General features: G+C 36.4%; 1 protein-coding gene across 9 annotated transcripts in view; it reads left to right on the top strand.

Annotated features, from left to right (window-relative positions):
- The window catches only part of smurf2 (SMAD specific E3 ubiquitin protein ligase 2), a 267,194-nt gene that overhangs the window by 115,302 nt on the left and 131,115 nt on the right, over window positions 1-20,777 (top strand). For all 9 annotated transcript variants that reach the window (XM_069929731.1, XM_069929730.1, XM_069929733.1 and 6 more), the window contains one exon: window positions 20,228-20,361. In XM_069929731.1, coding sequence (XP_069785832.1) covers window positions 20,228-20,361 — 134 coding nt within the window. The remainder of the gene's footprint in view (window positions 1-20,227; window positions 20,362-20,777) is intronic.

The following is a 20,777-nucleotide window of genomic DNA, read 5'->3' as shown; positions in this document are numbered from 1 at the left end:
CCATTTCCAACAATGTAGCCTTTTAGTTTCATTGTTGTGGTTGAGTTACATTGCATTAAAAATAAATGTCCCAGTAGCAAGGGGAAATTTGATGATAAACAAAGAACATTTTTAGATTAAACTAATGTTTCAAATAGCATGAAGGGTTGGGGGAGAGGGCAAAAACACGATTTTGACATCTCACCAGCTCAGGGAGAATGAACAGAAAAATGTAATTGTCTTAATTAGCTGAAATAGTAGTCTGAGTTTATATTTCAATACAGTAATTTTTCTTTGTTCATTTTTAGCTGAAAGTAAGAATGAATATTTTCCAGCATGTGCCAAATTCTTTGGAATCTGTAGGGTTGAAGAAAACCTTGCCCTAGTGGCTTAAATTTCATATGGTTGAGCATGTTTCTGAAATTGTACAAAAATAAATGTTTATAAACATGGGAAGGAATTGGAAATTCTGTCTGTTTAATCCCTCAAACATGCACAGCTGTTTCTACTATCTCCCAAAGACCCAGAAGGAGAACTGGTCTTGTTTAATCCTGTTTTTGTCCCATAGAACTAATTTCTTCCTGTCTTGACTCTATGCTTTCTCCTCTTGCTGAGTGTCTTCCCAATAATGCTCTGCACTCCACCCTGAAGCCTTGCTTCCTGCGGCACATCTGATATGCCCTGTCATTTAAAGTTTTCAGCTTCCTGGTCCGAAATTTTCACTTCATGTTTCTTTCTTTTTAAAATATTTTTGTTGAGTTTAACAATTAGGCATAAATACAGAATTGACAATTATATAATAATTCATTTGTATACAAGTAAGCACACACAAAAAAAAGCCAATGGGAATAAAGTAGATAAAACTACATCAATAATTGGTTATAATACCTCAAAAACATTTAATTGAAATGATCTATGCAACCATGTTAAACCCATTTGTTGAAATAACTTGTATAAAATAAAAACTAAATCTAATTTATTGCCACCCTCTAATCAAGGTTACCGTATAAATTAATTATAAAGAAACTATAATATGGAACTGTTGCTAGCTGCTACAACCTATGGCTCTACGGAGCTTATAGTTCAGGAGAGGTTATGGCTGTATGCAGGTTAGCTTAGAAAGAACACACTGTTCCCAGAAAGAATGACACGAACCCCAGTGGGGTGTAGTTAACACATTTAGCTTTATTGGGCTCACAGCACTGCTTTTATTCTCAAGCTGAGGGGCGTGGTCAAAACCCTCTAAGCACTGATTTGTGTGTTTGTGATCTGCTTTCCGATAGGCCAGTTTTGCTCTTTTGGTTGTGGCCACTTGGAGGGCAGCGCTGCGGGCCTCATGCAGCCTGCTGAATCGTCACATTCGTCCTTCATTTTGTGAGGCCCCGAGGGGGAGCTGCGAAGGGCCACCACAGAACCACTGGTGACCCCTGGAGAACAGGAAATGCACCACCGGAACATACAATAATTGTCAATTTTTCCCAATTATAAAAAAATTTCTAAGAATGGGCCCCATAATTTCATAAATTGAAACTTTCTATCTTTAATATTATACCTAATTTTCTCTAAACTTGAATGGGACATTACATCACATAACCACTGTGTATGAGCAGGGGATGAATTGTCTTTCCATTTCAATAAAATTGCTTGTCTGGCTATCGACGTGGTAAAAGCTAAAACTTTTTCCTGAGATGCTGATATAACTTTTATCTAAATGACAAGAAAAACCAAACAAAGCAATTAATGGATATGTTTCTAATCTTTTTCAAGCCATACCACTTCAGGACCCCACGGTCTTCACATTCCATCTCAAAGCTCCTTCACCCAGCTAAATGCATTCTTGTACAATTTTTCCCTTTTAACTAAACAGGTTTCCTCAAATAAAAAGTATTCCAATGGAAACTATAATATGGAACTGTTGCTAGCTGCTACAACCTATGGCTCTACGGAGCTTATAGTTCAGGAGAGGTTATGGCTGTATGCAGGTTAGCTTAGAAAGAACACACTGTTCCCAGAAAGAATGACACGAACCCCAGTGGGGTGTAGTTAACACATTTAGCTTTATTGGGCTCACAGCACTGCTTTTATTCTCAAGCTGAGGGGCGTGGTCAAAACCCTCTAAGCACTGATTTGTGTGTTTGTGATCTGCTTTCCGATAGGCCAGTTTTGCTCTTTTGGTTGTGGCCACTTGGAGGGCAGCGCTGCGGGCCTCATGCAGCCTGCTGAATCGTCACATTCGTCCTTCATTTTGTGAGGCCCTGAGGGGGAGCTGCGAAGGGCCACCACAGAACCACTGGTGACCCCTGGAGAACAGGAAATGCACCACCGGAACATACAATAATTGTCAATTTTTCCCAATTATAAAAAAATTTCTAAGAATGGGCCCCATAATTTCATAAATTGAAACTTTCTATCTTTAATATTATACCTAATTTTCTCTAAACTTGAATGGGACATTACATCACATAACCACTGTGTATGAGCAGGGGATGAATTGTCTTTCCATTTCAATAAAATTGCTTGTCTGGCTATCGACGTGGTAAAAGCTAAAACTTTTTCCTGAGATGCTGATATAACTTTTATCTAAATGACAAGAAAAACCAAACAAAGCAATTAATGGATATGTTTCTAATCTTTTTCAAGCCATACCACTTCAGGACCCCACGGTCTTCACATTCCATCTCAAAGCTCCTTCACCCAGCTAAATGCATTCTTGTACAATTTTTCCCTTTTAACTAAACAGGTTTCCTCAAATAAAAAGTATTCCAATGGAAACTTGTTTGGTTCCATACTATGCCTATCTTTTTATAGAATATTTGGACATGTTTGGCTTCAGTGCTCTCTTGATCCCTTCCCTCGCCAACATTAATGACTGAACCAGTATTGTTTCTGATTACAGTCTTTTGAAACTTGTCCAAGCGTTGCAATATTGTTGTATTTGCGTGATTCACATGACTGCTCGATTGCATTCAGGCCAAGCCTGGTTCTCTGCATCCAAATTGTACAGCATACGTTTTTGTAAATTGCAGGATTGAGTTCAAAAGTAGGAGCTCTACATGGTTTACTCCTTACTAAGCCAGGAGGTACACAAACAAATGTAGCATTTCTGTTACAAAGTGGTTGAGATCAGCTAGCCTTGCTTGAAATGTGCATCCAGGAAATTTATGATTGCTTGTAGATATACCACAGAAGATGACAAAAAATTTAGTACACTGCAGTTAATTGACCATAGACAGTTTGACATCTTTCTTGGGGTGGGTTGAGTCTCAGTTAGTATTGTGTAAGGCAGTCATATTCTCCTGCAGAAATGTGTGTATAGCTCTTAGTCGTAGTAGTAACAAACACATAGCTGCAATTCATTTATACTGTTGCTGATCTTAGATGAAGGAGATGTTTGGCAAGAAGGCACTGGATAGCAGCAAATTGGGAGGTGAAACAGGTCAGTGATCAATAGTGGTGATAAATAAAAGATGGAATGTTTTAGCCCAGAAAGTGGATTCAGCATTTTGCAAGTGTAATGCAAAGATCCTTGGCCTTATTTAAAATATAATTATGCAGTTATTACAGTAAACTCGGTTTAACCCCAAGTTTGAGCAGTTAGTAATGAGCAGCTTATTGATTCCTCAGTTGTGTTCTTTATGCTTCATTGATTTCAATGGGACGTACCTTACTTTGAATAAAAAGTTATTTGAGACCTTGCTGTCTATTACAAAAAGTAACCATGTCTAACCCATTTTTTCCCCTTTTTCTCGTAATTTATTCTGACAGGTTCAATTTTTAAAAAGTTATTTGTTCCCAACAAGGAGCAGTCTTTCCACATATTTATAGTTTGCATCCTGGTATGTATCTAGAGAAAAAGCATCACACACCCTGACACACAGCCTTTTCCTCCATGAGACATTTATTGTATATTTCCCTTGTGGTCTTGCATTATCCTCTGGTCACCTTTAGGAAGAGGCTTCACATAGGCGTCATGGAACTTTGCCCTCAAATCTCTAAGATTCACCCAATTAAAAATGGAGTTGGGTAATCTTGAGAATTGTGCATGTTTAAAGGAACATGCTTCATGGAAAATATTTCATTTTGATCTTTTATTGTTGATAAAATGAAAAATTTATTTCTGACTTTCCCTTAAGAATAGAACTGAGTAATGGAAATACCATTGTATTTTAATATGCATTTTATTGTGCATTATGCAAAACTACAAGGGAGTAGGGAGTGTGTCCAAATCTGACCCCAGCATGATGAAATTAATTGTTAATGTTAACAAGCTGAAGATGTGCAATGAGAAACATTTGGATTTGATACCAGGAATAGTTGCAAAAATGTTATTTTTAGTGAAATTTACCTGCATTGCCCACTAGATCCTAACCGCAGCAACTTTTTTTCAGCTTTACTCTTTCATATAATCACAGTCCTCAGCATCTTTCACCATATTTTGCATCTTCTGTCCAGAATTGTGCAAGACATTGCCATGCTGTCCAAAAATGTCCCACCCACACCCGTCTCGCCTGCCTGCATTTTGCTCATTTCCCCCTAAACATATCCTATCCATATACAGTATCTGTCTAAATTTTCTTTAACATTGCATTAATATCTGTCTCAAGTTACCTCTTCTGGCAGCTTATTCCAAGCACCCACCACTCCTTGTTTTTTAATATTTTATTTTTGATTTTCCAAAGACTCATGTAAATCCAATAAACGAAATACTACATTCTCTTTCCATTGAGTCCTTAGTTTCCCCCTCCCTCCCTACACCCTCCCTCCCTAACTCTTAAGTTATACAAATATAAAAATACAGACATACTAAAACTACGTAAATGCCGACAAAGACAGTGATCCTCCTCGAAGCTAGACAACCATGGATATTAAATAAAAACAGGTAAAGGCAAAAACGCACGTCGTCTGTGCCATGTTCCCCATTTCACACTGCCCTTTGTTATTTTTTCAAAAAGAATGTTGTACCTCAGGTTCTTATTAAAGTCTCTCCCCTTCACCTTATCTATGTCCTCTGGTTCTTGATTTCCCCTACCTTGGACAAAAGAGTATGCATTAACCTCATGATTTTGTACAGCTCTGTGGTCACCCTTCACCCTCTTGTGCTCCAAGGAATGGAACCCTGGTCTGCTCAATATCTCCCTACAGCTCAGATGCACATGTCCTCGCAACATCTTTGTAAATCTTCGCTGCACCCTCTCCATCTTAACAATATCATTCCTGCAGCACAATGACCAAAACTGAACACGATATTCAAAATGTACCTTCACCAACGTCATGTACAACTGCTACATGACCTCCCAATTTCTATAATCATTTGTGTGATTGATGAAAGCCAATTGTCGAGTCTTTTTTCCTCCCTTTCTACCTGCCATGCCACTTACTCCTAGATCCATCTGCTCTGCAATGCTCCTCCGATCCATGACATTCATTGTGCAGGTCTTATCCATGTTGGATTTGAACTATGATTTTATTGAGAATTGTTGATTGATGTTCTGGTTTTGATTGACACTTAATTTGTGGATAGTGACATATTGATCACGTCGCATACTTGTATATCTTCAAGCACCTTATCTAATTGTTTTTTCTTCTGCTTTAAAATCTTTTTCTACTGTCTTTAATGCTCCCTTAGATCTTACTTGGCTATATCCCTTTCTTCCACTCTGCCATAATCCTTTATCAATTGCAGACTTCATTGAGGCAAATGATAGAATGAAGATCATCTTTCACGAATGAGAGGGCCATTTAAAAGTCTAATCACAGCGGGGGAAAAAAAAAAGTTTGAATACAGAGGTTTGTGTTTTCATGTTCGTGCATCTTCTGCCCAATGGAAAGGATGAGAAAACTATCAGGAAAAAAAAAGCTCTCCTCACTGATTTGTTTGCTAAAGGAATACAAATGTGAAAATGCAACATGATTAAGGATGAGGGATAATTCCAGGTGAAAATAATAAAGTTTGATCATGTTGAGATGAGTTGCTGCTGAATCTCTAATTCCGATCGATTTTTAATGTAACAGCTTTTTGAAGTTTAACAGTTTTCCCTCTGGCAAAAGAAATTCCTCCACATCTCTGTTCTAAGTGGATGCCCTTCAATCCTGATATTGTTTCTTATCCTTGACTCACCCATCATGGAAAACAACCTTTCTACATCTCTCTACTCTGTCCGTGTCTTTAACCACTCGAAATTTTTCAATGAGATCACCACTCATTCTCCTAAGTTCTGAGCATAGACCAAGGGCTATCAAACGTTCCTCCTATGATAACCCGTCAATTCCCAGAATCATCCTTGTGAACCTCTTTTGTGAAGTAAAAATACAAAGCTGGAAAAACTCAACAAGTCAAGCAATATCCTTTATATAGCAAAGGTAAAAATATATAACTGGCATTTTGGGCTTGAGCCCTTCATCAAGGTATTGAAAAATGTTGGCAGGTGTCTGAACACAAGAGTGAGGGGAGGAGGGGTGGTCACAAGCAGTCAAGGGATGACCCTGAGATTGGTCCTGTTTGATATTTTAAGGGTATTGTAATGCATGCCATTGTGAAGTAAACATAAGGTAGACTTGAATTTGTGGGCATGAATTTGAGGAATGTGTTGAACAGACTCTTCTGGGTTTTTTAAAAATTTTTTATTTTTCGCACTATAAACCACATTGATCAAGATACATACATTTTCCTTTTCAAATATATACAGTGTCGTTTTCTCCCTCCTCCCCTCCCACCCTCCCTACCTCCCCTCCCATTCATTTAAAGTTCAGAATCTAAGATACATAAACCCGTCAAACAATGTTGTCACTCAATAAAAATAAACAAGAAATTCCACTGAGTCAATTCTTTTCATTCTCTTCTCCTTCTGTCATTTTAGGTGGTAGATGTCCCCGGTAGGTTTTCTCTATTATGTTTCATGTATGGCTCCCATATTTGTTCAAATATTGTAATATTATTTCTTAAATTATATGTTATTTTTTGTTATGGAATACATTTATTCATTTCTATATACCATTGTTGTATTCTCAAGTTATCTTCTAATTTCCAGTCTGACATACATTTTTTGGCTACAGCTAGGGCTATCCTAACAAATCTTTTTTGTGCACCATCCAAATCAAGACCAAATTCTTTGTTTTTTATGTTACTTAGGAGGAAGATCTCTGGGTTTTTTGGTATATTGCTTTTTGTGATTTTATTTAATATCTGGTTTAGATCTTCCCAAAATTTTTTCACTTTCTCACATGTCCAGATTGCATGAATTGTTGTTCCCATTTCCTTTTTACAGCGAAAACATCTGTCAGATACTGTTGGGTCCCATTTATTTAACTTTTGAGGTGTAATATATAGCCTGTGTATCCAGTTATATTGTATCATACGTAACCTCGTATTTATTGTATTTCTCATAGTTCCTGAGCATAACTTCTCCCATGTTTCCTTCTTTATCTTTATGTTTAGATCTTGTTCCCATTTTTTAGTTTTACCATTTGTTTCCTCATTCTCCTTTTCTTGTAGTTTAATATACATGTTTGTTATAAATGTTTTGATTATCATTGTGTCTGTAATCACATATTCAAAATTACTTCCCTCTGGTAACCTCAGACTGCTTCCCAATTTGTCCTTCAAGTAGGATTTCAGTTGATAGTATGCCAACACTGTATCGTGAGTTATATTATATTTATCCTTCATTTGTTCAAAGGATACTAATCTATTTCCTGAAAAGCAATTTTCTATTCTTTTGATCCCTTTTTTCTCCCATTCTCTAAAGGAAAGGTTATCTATTGTAAAAGGGATTAGCTGATTTTGCATCAGTATTAGTTTTGGTAGTTGGTAATTTGTTTTATTCCTTTCTACATGAATCTTCTTCCAAATATTGAGCAGATGATGTAATACTGGAGAATTCCTACGTTGTACCAATTTTTCATCCCATTTATATATGTTCGGGCATCTTCTCCCCTATTTTATCTAGTTCTAATCTAGTCCAATCTGGCTTTTCCCTTGTTTGATAAATATCTGATAGGTATCTTAATTGTGCGGCTCTATAATAATTTTTAAAGTTTGGCAGTTGTAAGCCTCCTTGTCTATACCATTCTGTTACTTTATCTAGTGCTATCCTCGGTTTCCCCCCTTTCCATAAAAATTTCCTTATTATTTTCTTTAACTCCTTGAAGAATTTCTCTGTCAAGTGTATTGGCAATGCCTGAAATAGGTATTGTATCCTTGGGAAAATGCAGTTTAATACAGTTTATCCTTCCTATTAGTGTTAGTGGTAAGTCTTTCCAATGCTCTAAGTCGTCCTGTAATTTTTTCATTAGTGGATAATAATTGAGTTTATATAGATGGCCGAGGTTTTTATTTATTTGTATACCTAGGTATCGTATTGTTTGCATATGTCATCTGAATGGTGATTCTTTCTTAAATTTTGAGAAATCCGCATTATTCATTGACATTGCTTCACTTTTATTTGCGTTAATCTTGTATTCCGACACTTCTCCATATTCCTTCAATTTCTTATATAATTCTTTTATTGATATTTCTGGTTCTGTTAAGTATACTATAATGTCATCTGCAAATAAACTGATTTTATATTCCTTGTCTTTTATTTTTATCCCTTTTATTTTATTTTCTGTTCTTATCAGTTCTGCTAGTGGTTCTATGGCTAACGCGAACAATAAGGGCGATAGTGGGCATCCCTGCCTTGTTGATCTGCTTAAGTTAAATTGTTTTTATATATATCTATTTACTGTCAGTTTCGCCAATGGCCCCTTGTATAATGCTTTAATCCAATTAATATATTTCTCTGGTAAGCTGAATTTTTGTAGTACTTGGAATAAATAATTCCATTCTACTCTGTCAAAGGCCTTCTCTGCGTCTAAAGCAACCACTACTGTTGGAGCTTTATTTCCTTCTACTGCAGGAATTAAGTTAATAAATTTACAAATATTGTCTGTTGTTCGTCTTTTTTTAATAAATCCAATTTGGTCTAGATTTACTATTTTTGGTACATAGTCGGCTAATCTGTTTGCTAATAGTTTAGCTATTATCTTATAATCTGTGTTAAGTAAAGATATTGGTCTATATGATGCTGGTGTGAGTGGATCTTTCCCTGTCTTTGGTATTACTGTAATTATTGCTGTTTTGCGTGAATTTGGTAAGCTTTGTGTTTTATCAATCTGGTTGATTACTTCCAGGAGGGGAGGAATTAATAAGTCTTTAAATGTTTTATAGAATTCTATTGGGAATCCATCCTCTCCTGGTGTTTTATTATTTGTTAGTTTTTTTATTATCTCTTGTATTTCTACTATTTCAAATGGTTCTGTTAATTTATTTTGTTCCTCTATTTGTAATTTTGGTAGTTCAATTTTAGTTAAAAATTCATCTATTTTGTCTTCTTTCCCTTCGTTTTCAGTTTGGTATAATTGTTCGTAGAATTCTCTGAAGTTTTCATTGATCTCCGTTGGATTATATGTGATTTGTTTCTCTTTTTTCCTTGATGCCAATACCATTCTCTTAGTTTGTTCTGTCTTAAGCTGCCATGCTAAAATTTTGTGCATTTTTTCTCCTAGTTCATAATATTTCTGTTTTGTCTTCATTATGTTCTTCTCCACCTTATATATTTGTAGTGTTTCATATTTTATTTTTTTATCTGCCAATTCTCTTTTAGTTGTGTCTTCCTTCATTGCTAATTCTTTTTCTATATTTACTATTTCCCTTTCCAACTGCTCTGTTTCCTGATTATAGTCCTTCTTCATCTTGGTTACATAACTTATTATTTGCCCTCTGATGAACGCTTTCATTGTGTCCAATAGTATAAACTTATCTTTCACTGATTCCGTATTTATTTCAAAGTACATTTTAATTTGTCTTTCAATGAATTCTCTAAAATCCTGCCTTTTAAGTAGCATGGAGTTTAATCTACATCTATACATTCTTGGAGGGATGTCCTCTAACTCTATTGTCAATATCAGTGGTGAGTGGTCCGATAATATTCTAGCTTTATATTCTGTTTTTCTTACTCTGTCTTGCATACGAGCTGATAACAGGAATAGGTCTATTCTTGAGTATGTTTTATGTCTACCCGAATAATATGAATATTCCTTTTCCTTTGGGTGTTGTTTCCTCCATATATCCAAAAGTTGCATTTCTTGCATCGATTTAATTATAAATTTAGTTACTTTGTTCTTTCTGTTAATTTTTTCCCCAGTTTTATCCATGTTTGAATCCAAATTAAGGTTGAAATCCCCTCCTATTAGTATGTTCCCTTGCGTGTCTGCTATCTTCAAAAAAATATCTTGCATAAATTTTTGATCTTCTTCGTTAGGTGAATATACATTGAATAAATTCCAAAACTCTGAATATATCTGACATTTTATCATTACATATCTCCCTGCTGGATCTATTATTTCCTCTTCTATTTTAATTGGTACATTTTTACTGATTAATATAGCTACTCCTCTAGCTTTTGAATTATATGACGCTGCTGTTACATGTCCTATCCAATCTCTCTTTAATTTCTTGTGCTCCACTTCAGTTAAGTGTGTTTCTTGCACAAATGCTACATCAATTTTTTCTTTTTTCAGTAAATTTAGCAGTTTCTTCCTTTTGATTTGGTTATGTATTTTGTTAATATTTAAAGTCATATAGTTCAACATAGCCATTTCATACTTTGTTTATCTTTCCTTTCCGTTTCCTCATCGTCACCTTTCCTTCTTATCCATTTCTGCTTTCTTGTTTTGAACACTTTATAAGACAACATTTCTAAAACATCAAACATTTCCCTTATTCTCCTATCTAAACTTTCTTTAACCCCACTATCCCCTCCCCTTCCTGAGTTACCCTTTATCCCTTGTCGGGCAACCACATCTTCCCTCTCCATTTGGATTTGCGAATTCACTCGCAAGCGTCAACTGATTTTGCAGTGACCGTAACTCCTCCCCACCTAGCCCCCCCCAGAAAAGATTTTAATTTTCATATACAACAAAGGTCACTCTCTTAATTCCCTCCTTACTTCCTCTCTTCCCTTTCTTTCCCTTTTAATTCTTATCTATACTCTATATATTTTCTTTTAAATACGCATACACTCATGTACACACATACGTATACATATATATATATATATATATATATATATACACACATACTTATAGTTCGTGGTCATTTTTGCTCTCGTTACATGTCTTCATCTCTTTGTCTGTTTTGTAGTTGTTCTGCAAATTTTCGTGCTTCCTCAGGATCTGAGAATAGTCTGTTTTGTTGCCCTGGAATAACTATTTTAAGTACCGCTGGGTACTTTAGCATAAATTTATAACCTTATTTCCATAGGATTGCTTTTGCTGTATTAAACTCCTTCCTCTTCTTCAGGAGTTCAAAACTTATATCTGGATAGAAAAAAAAATTGACCTTTGTATTCCAGTGGCCTTTTGTCTTCTCTTATTTTCTTCATTGCTTTCTCTAATATATTTTCTCTTGTTGTATATCTTAGGAATTTTACTAAAATGGATCTTGGTTTTTGTTGTGGTTGTGGTTTAGGGGCTAATGTTCTATGTGCCCTTTCTATTTCCATTTCTTCCTGTAATTCTGGTCTTCCTAGGACCCTGGGGATCCAATCTTTTATAAAGTCTCTCATATTCTTGCCTTCTTCATCTTCCTTAAGGCCCACTATCTTTATATTATTTCTTCCATTATAATTTTCCATTAAATCTATCTTCTGAGCTAACAGCTCTTGTGTCTCTAACTTTTTTATTAGATTCTTCTAATTTCTTTTTTAAGTCCTCTACTTCCATTTCTACAGCTGTTTCTCGTTCTTACACCTTGTCCACTCTTTTTCCAATATCTGACATGACCATCTCTAATCTATTCATTTTTTCTTCTGTACTTTTAATTCTTCTTTTTATTTCACTAAATTCTTGTGATTGCCATTCTTTTACTGATTCCATATATTTAAAAATAAATATATCCATTGTCTTGCCCTTCTCTCCTTCTTCCATTTCTCTGTGTTCTTCTTCTTCTTCCTCTGGGTTGGTCATCTGTTGTTTCCTTGATTTCCTTTTACTCTCTTTTTTCTTGTTCTCGTTGTTTTCTATGTTCTCTTGTTGTTGTGCTGTGGCTGTCATTCTCAGTTGTGGAGATCGACTCCTCAGCTGGTCCCCCCTCCCGTCAGTGTTTTTTTTTTGTCTTGCGCATTGCACACTTTGCATGGCTCCGCGAGCCATTTTTGTAGTCCCAAGCTCGGGACTTCGACTGACCTGAGGGAGCGGGCTTCTCTCTCCACAGCGGGCCTCCTCGGACAGGTAAGGCCTTCACCTTCTTCTTCCGATGTCTTTTCTTCTTCTCTTCTTCCCGTTGCTTTTGACTTTTCTTTCTTCGCTGCCATTTTCTTCCCATCTTTACTTTCACTTTATTTTAATTTTCGTGTTTGTGCCTATGTGTTTTCCCTGTTTTTTTTTTAAACTTTTCCGGAGAGGGCTGGAGTTCCCCGACCGGCCACTACTCCATCATGTGACTCCCTCAACAGACTCTTCTGGTTGAAGGAGATGGTGACTTTAGTGAATTGAAAAAGGCTAAGTAGAGTCATTGATGCAACTCTCTGACTTTCTCTGGGGAGTTGTTATATGTTGAAAGGCATGTTCACTCTTCCTCCAGAAGGATGGAATCCACTTGATTTGAGGAAGCAGCTCTTTAGTCATTGGGAAGGATTCTTGGACAGGGCTCGAGCAATGATGTTGAAACAAATTAATCTCTTAACCTTTCTTGTTGATTGGATACTGTTTTCTGACAGCAAATTTCCCCCACTGATAATGAACAGTTCACCATCTTGTAATCCTCCAAATGTAATCTAAAGGATGTCTGAAAGTTTGGAATCAGGGAGACTGAATGTAATAAGTAGTTATGGTGCAAGCTGAGGGAAGGCGAGAGGGCTTGTTAATATCAAAAAAAGGGAGGAAGAATGAAATCACTGGAACCTTGACATTAAAAGGCTGCATTATTTTTGCTTTATAGGCATTCTCAGTCTGTTGCTTCCATTCTTGCTCCTAATTTGCATTTCTAGTTTTTTTTATTTCGTCCACAAAATTCCTCTCTGCCACACAGATTTGACCATAAATCTCTGAATTGCCATGAAAGTTGATAGGGTTGTTAAGAAATTGCATGGTGTATTGAACTTCATTAGTTGGGAGACGAGCTGATTCTGGACTTCAGGAGGGGAAAATCAGGATAGCATGAACTGTCCTCATCGAGAGGTCAGCAGTGGAAAAAAATTAAAAACTTCAAATTCCTGGCTGTCAACCTCTCTGAAGACCTGTCCTTAGGCCTCCATGGTAACAAAGAAGACTCGGCCAGTGGCTATATTTCATGAGGAGCTTGAAGAGATTTGGTGTGTCACCAAAAAGTAGAAGGTGTACCGTGGAAAGCATTTTGACTCATTGTATCACTGTCTGGTATGGAAGTACCAATACACAGGTCAGGAAAAAACTAACGAGAATTGTGAATTTGGCCAGCTCCGTCAAGGACATCTACAAGAGGCAATGTCTGAAGTAAGCAGCTTCTATCCTCAAAGACCCTCACCACCCAGATCATTCCTACTTCATACTGCTACCATCAGGAAGGAGGTACAGGAGCCTGAAGACGAAAACTCAGCGACACAAGGACAGCTTCTTCCTCTCTGCCATCAGATTCTGAATGATCAATGAACCACAGACAATACCCTACTTTCCCTTCTTTTGCACTAATTTATTTATTTTTAAATGTAATTTATAATAATATTTGCACTCATGCTGCTGCAAAATAATGAATTTTGTAACATGTTCAATAGTTTCTGGAGGATTGGTAGGACACCAGAAATCATGTGATGGAAAGTGTGCTGACCAGCTGCATCATATCCTCTGCATTTATCTCAAAACAGACATTACTGGAGAGTTGTCATTTAAGAAGTGAAAATTCAAAGCACCCACTGTGACATATTATTTAGGTAATTTTGCATGGAAATAATTAATGTACTACTATTAGTCAGTTCCAATTGGAAAAGATGTCGGCAATTTGTTGTAAAATAACAGCACCATTTGAAAATAGAATAGCTCCTTTGTAAAAGTGCATATGAGATGATCTGAAACTATAATTTCAAAAGTTGGCTGATATTTCCTGAAAATCCATTTTCTTTAAATTTGTTGCAGAGGAGGGAAAACGTGCTCTGGTAGTCTATCCAGTTATTTGCTAATTTAGGAAGGGATATGTTTTTCACTGAATTTTATCTAATGCCACAATAAAATGGTAGTTGTGAACTTTTTGCTGCAATGGCAATATTAGCAATGAACAGATACTATTTGCCTTGGAGGAAGAATGGTTGGAAAAATTGAACAAAAAAAATCCTGGATATGAAAAGTTCTGTTTTTCATATGCCATTAAAAATGAATTTCAATATGTGCTCCTTCTAGAAAGTAAAAAAAATGGTGAAAAGTGACAAGAAACTTTGAAGTTCTTTTCTAGTTCTGCACATTTCAATCTTTGCATCACACCATTCAAACATCAGAAAATGTATCATTTTCCCCATAGAAACAATTGAATGGATGCTCTTGAATCTTTGTCCTTCCAGATATGAAGTTGCAACCAATAAATATGAAGCAACTTCATAAAAAGGGTTTATCCTTTTTTATCCAATTAAATGTTATTGTGATACATAATGACAGAAAAAGTGTGTCGTTGATCCAAATTCATTTCATTTTTTAGTTCTGATTGCTATTATGCTTCGACAAAAGTGAAGGTGATGAATACATTATTTGTTGCAACCATAATTTTCATGTGTGCCTGTACATTTTCTCTATTTGTGCTGTGTTCAATGTCAGTTTGTATTTTGTATAAAAGGTTTGTCATTTTTTTAAAAATTGCCTCAGGATTGGCATTGTTCTTTCAGGAAGAATTTCTATTAATCTGTAATGCATTTTTGATTAAGGAAAATATTACATTCATTGTTTTAGCAAGTCAAGTAATATAATACCTCTTCCATCTTTAACTTTCAGGTGATATTTCTCTGTTTAATTTATTGAAAAAAAAATTTAATATGTACTTTGTGCAGCCGTGTGAATGTTAGTATTGTCTTGTAAGACTTCTCGTGGAAGAACTGTTCTTGCTGTACCAGATAGAATAGGACAAGCAAACTTTAAGTACCATTGTAAGTGAGTCTCAGATTTAATTTAGATTTGGGCATCTTGACATTTTCTGATTTGCAGTTGAACATGGATATCATAGCTGGCTTGTTATTGCTACACATTACACATCTAGAATACACACGCATGTTATTTTCATTGTAAAATATACTGGATAATGTAGAATGTTACAGATGTATGCCATCAAATCTTCAAGATTCTTAACAGAAAGGGAACAGAGGGCCTTGAGGTTTAAATCCATAGATCTCTCAAGGTTGCCGCACAGGTTGATGGGGTAGTTAAGGCTTATAGTATGCTGGCCTTCATTTTTCGGGGAATTGAGTTCGAGTCCAGCTCTTCTGCTCTATAAAGCTCTAGTTAGATCACAGTTGGAATATTGTGTTCAGTTCTGGTCGCCTCATTACAGGAAGAATGTCGAAGCTTTGGAGAGGGTGCAGAGGATATTTACTAGAACATTGCCTGGATTGGAGACAAGGCCTTATGTGGCAAGGTTAACAGAGCTAGAGCTTTTCTCTGAAGAAGGATGAGAGGTAACTTCATTGAAGTGTACAAGCTTATGAGAGGGACAGATAGGGTGGACCTTTTTATCAGAGCAACAATAGCCAATAGCAGAAGACATCTGTTTAAGGTGAGGGAAGGAAAGTTTAGGGGAGATATCATGGAGAGTAGTGGGTGCCTGGAATGCATCGCCAGGGTGGTGGAGGCTGGTACAATTGATAGGCACAGGGAAGCAAGGAAAATAATGGTTATGGGTGAGAGGTAGGGAGGTTTAGATTTTTGAGTAGGTTAACAAAGGTCAGCACAACACCATGGGCTGAAGGACCTGTACTTTGCTGCAGAGTTCTATGTTCTATTTGCATAACTGCTCTCAACTGTTTCATTTAGTTTGATTTCTGACCTATTGCTGCATTAAATTATACAAGAAAATATAAGTTTTGGTCACCTGTAAATAATTATTTGCTAATGTAATTTTAATAGAACTTTCAAAATAAAAATTGATAAATATTTGAAAAAAATAATTTATAAGGCTGTAAAGGGATTGAGACTGAAAGTTCTTCACTTAGGGACAGCACAAGGGCCATAATCTGAATTGTTTTCATCGTAATATTGTTATACATTTCTATAAATAGTATTATGAATCAGGATGTTTTAACTTTAATTTTTTAAACTTTTCCAAGTTAGTAGGTCAAATAAGGATATGATTTTTTCCAAGATATGAAGGCATTTTTGGGTAGATAAAAATTATTTGTACAAATTGGGGGCTCTAGGACGTCTAAAATTTTGTACCAAAACATGCAGCAGTGAAGAAAGGATCCAGATTTGATTCATTTTCTGTTCTTGATTCATCTCAGATAATGTAGCAATTGTCCTCTGTCTGCTTGAGATACAAAGAGGAAAATCATTCAGATCGCTGTTTCTGATTGCTATCCATTGATATTCTGATACTTGCTTGTGTCAGCTGAGGATGGTGTAGAATTAGAATTGGTTTTGCCCTTGCCCACTGTTGAATAGTAACTATTCACTCTGTTGGCATCAGCAAGAGCAATCTTTTGGCCACCATGTAAGCAAGTGTTGCTCAGTTCAGGAGAGGAAGTTTAGAAATAGATGAACAAAAAAATGAATTTGAATGTTTGTTAACAGCCCTGATTGGACCACATCTTGAACACTGAACAGTTCTGATTATTGTTGGGAGAAGTGCACTTTTTATTAACTCAAATTGGTCTTATTGGTCACACAGATGTATTTGGGTAATGTGGGCTTGAGCTGTATCTCTAAATTTAAAAATTAAATTATATGTTTGAAATGAGAATGCATAACCTCCTGGAAAGGGCTGTGGGAGATGGAGACATTCAGAGCTAGCTTCACCATCAGCGCAGCATATGATACCTTGCCGTCTACCATGAATCTCAGTCAGTGGTATTAGAGAGGATCCCACATGCTCCCTCTGCTCGACATCTGCAAATAAAACATATTTTAGTGGGCTGCAAGTCCAGCCACATTGAAGGCTGATTCCCCTGGCGTCACAACCAAGTTCTACGGGTGTCTTGCGACAGTGCTGGGAAATCGGCGGACGAATGTCAACGCTCTACCTCCCTCTTTATTCTACTGGCCATTAACAGCATTTGTCTGGGAAGGTGAGGGACAAGTCAGAATCACCACATCAAGATCAGATTCCGTGAGACTAGGCAAGGCACGTGATTGAAAGATCATCGTGGCAGACTTAAGCCAGAGGCCCTGCTTCCCAAGTGAAATTGCGGAAACCACCCTCAGACCAGACCTTGTGCTGTGGTTGGCCTCACTCCATCTTGTTTATATAATCGAGCTTACAGTGCCCTGGGAAGATGCAGTGGAGGAGACCTATGAGCGTAAGAAACTGAAGTACTCTGAGCTTGCAGCTGATGTTCAGCAATGTGGCTGGAAGGCAGGGGTCTGTCCGGTTGAAATAGGCTGCAGAGGATTTTTTTTTATTTTTCACACTATAAACCACATTGATCAAGATACATACATTTTCCTTTTCAAATATATACAGTGTCGTTTGCTCCCCCCTCTCCCTCTTCCCATCCCACCCTCCCTACCTCCCCTCCCATTCATTAAAGTTCAGAATCTAAGATACATTAAACCTGTCAAACAATGTTGTCACTCAATAAAAATAAACAAGAAATTCCACTGAGTCAGTTCTTTTCATTCTCTTCTCCTTCTGTCATTTTAGGTGGTAGATGTCCCCGGTAGGTTTTCTCTATTATGTTTCATGTATGGCTCCCATATTTGTTCAAATATTGTAATATTATTTCTTAAATTATATGATATTTTTTCTAATGGAATACATTTATTCATTTCTATACACCATTGTTGTATTCTCAAGTTATCTTCTAATTTCCAGGCTGACATAATACATTTTTTTGCTACAGCTAGGGCTATCCTAACAAATCTTTTTTGTGCACCATCCAAATCAAGTCCAAATTCTTTGTTTTTTATGTTACTTAGGAGGAAGATCTCTGGGTTTTTTGGTATATTGCTTTTTGTGATTTTATTTAATATCTGGTTTAGATCTTCCCAAAATGTTTTCACTTTCTCACATGTCCAGATTGCATGAATTGTTGTTCCCATTTCCTTTTTACAGTGAAAACATCTGTCAGATACTGTTGGGTCCCATTTATTTAACTTTTGAGGTGTAATATATAGCCTGTGTATCCAGTTATATTGTATCATAATTAACCTCGTATTTATTGTATTTCTCATAGTTCCTGAGCATAACTTCTCCCATGTTTCCTTCTTTATCTTTATGTTTAGATCTTGTTCCCATTTTTGTTTAGTTTTACCATTTGTTTCCTCATTCTCCTTTTCTTGTAGTTTAATATACATGTTTGTTATAAATGTTTTGATTATCATTGTGTCTGTAATCACATATTCAAAATTACTTCCCTCTGGTAACCTCAGACTGCTTCCCAATTTGTCCTTCAAGTAGGATTTCAGTTGGTAGTGTGCCAACACTGTATCGTGAGTTATATTATATTTATCCTTCATTTGTTCAAAGGATAATAATTTATTTCCCGAAAAGCAATTTTCTATTCTTTTGATCCCTTTTTTCTCCCATTCTCTAAAGGAAAGGTTATCTATTGTAAAAGGGATTAGCTGATTTTGCATCAGTATTAGTTTTGGTAGTTGGTAATTTGTTTTATTCCTTTCTACATGAATCTTCTTCCAAATATTGAGCAGATGATGTAATACTGGAGAATTCCTACGTTGTACCAATTTTTCATCCCATTTATATAATATATGTTCAGGTATCTTCTCCCCTATTTTATCTAGTTCTAATCTAGTCCAATCTGGCTTTTCCCTTGTTTGATAAATATCTGATAGGTATCTTAATTGTGCAGCTCTATAATAATTTTTAAAGTTTGGCAGTTGTAAGCCTCCTTGTTTATACCATTCTGTTAATTTATCTAGTGCTATCCTCTGTTTCCCCCCTTTCCATAAAAATTTCCTTATTATTTTCTTTAACTCCTTGAAGAATTTCTCTGTCAAGTGTATTGGCAATGCCTGAAATAGGTATTGTATCCTTGGGAAAATGTTCATTTTAATACAGTTTATCCTTCCTATTAGTGTTAGTGGTAAGTCTTTCCAATGCTCTAAGTCGTCCTGTAATTTTTTTCATTAGTGGATAATAATTGAGTTTATATAGATGGCCGAGGTTTTTATTTATTTGTATACCTAGGTATCGCAGGCTGCAGAGGATTTGTAGTCATATCACATCAAGACTACTCCGGGAGTTGGGAGTATGAGGAAGGAGTTAAATATCTCTCAAGAGCTGCTGGAAAGGGTAGTCAATAGCTTTGGATGAGGAGAAAGGATTCCACCTGTCACCCAAGTGAGGGAATGGCATCTAGGGGGTGAGCCCAGGACCACTGAACCCTCTGGAGGTGCCTTGGGTCTATCAGTGAAATTTTGAGGAAGCAGGCGCCCACTTGGTAACCCAAAAGATGACACCACTCACTTGGCTATCCTGCAGAGTCTAAGCAGCAAGTCTCTGGAGCGCAATAAGGGACCTACATAACATACATGCTAGAATATGGATGTTTTGTGGCTTTGAAAGGAATTGATAAGGGAGGTAAAGATAAACTTTGGACAGTTCAGTCATTTTCCATACATAGGTGAGTGGATGTGTGGAAGGGCAGTAAAAGTGCAAGCAATAGAGTAGGAAATTATTTAGAAAATATGAACCTGGGGAGGATTTTGATGCTTCGTTACCTTCTTCCCAATGGTACTGGGTCAGAGATGCTCCGTGCTGGATGGAAAAGGTCATCGTGAGCTAGTGGAGTTGTTCTAGTGAACCGGTGCAGACTCGAAAGGCCAACATGGCCTGTTTCCGCTCCGTAAATGGTTATATGGTTATATCATTGAACAGTGGGAACAATTTTGGGATAAATGGTGTACTGTATTCTTTTATTCCTCTAGAGGACTGAAGTTTTGTTATTTGCTTGCTTCCTTGTGTGGCATAGTGTCACCAAAAGTACAGATTGGGAAAATACAGAGAAGTCATCGTTTGTTTTCTTCTCTTTTTGAAGTAAAATTTGATAGAATATGATTATGGTTCTTTTTGTTTTGTTTCCAGATATATTGGACGGTCCGATTCGATAACCATCAGCGTTTGGAATCATAAGAAAATCCATAAAAAGCAGGGTGCCGGTTTCCTTGGCTGTGTGCGACTCCTTTCCAATGCCATAAATCGCCTTAAAGATACTGGTTGTGAGTATAGATAATTGAAATACAAAGATTAAATTTGGTGATCTAAATAAAAACAAATTTCATGATTTGTTCATGACAATAAATTCTGATTCTGCTGTTTTTAATCTCAGGTAATAACTTGCCTTTCTTGACATCAGAACAGTCTTTGACTGGAAATGTTAACACTTTCTCTTTCAGATGCTGCCAGATTTGCTGAACGTTTTCAGTATTTTCTAGTTTCAATATAATGTTTCTTTTTCAATATTTTTATTGAGTTTTATAAGTCAATCGTACATGGGTATTAAGAATAAGTAACCAACAAAGTAGATATGGCTACAAATAAGCTATGATGCATTGAAAAAGACATAAAGTAAAAATTATGCTAATAATCTAACCGCTCCCTTGTGTAGTTGCTGGTTAAACATATATGGTGCAAT

The sequence above is a fragment of the Narcine bancroftii genome, chromosome 3, assembly GCF_036971445.1.
Source record: "Narcine bancroftii isolate sNarBan1 chromosome 3, sNarBan1.hap1, whole genome shotgun sequence".
In the NCBI taxonomy this organism is placed as follows: Eukaryota; Metazoa; Chordata; class Chondrichthyes; order Torpediniformes; family Narcinidae; genus Narcine; species Narcine bancroftii.
This window is presented reverse-complemented; position numbering and strand designations above follow the sequence as displayed.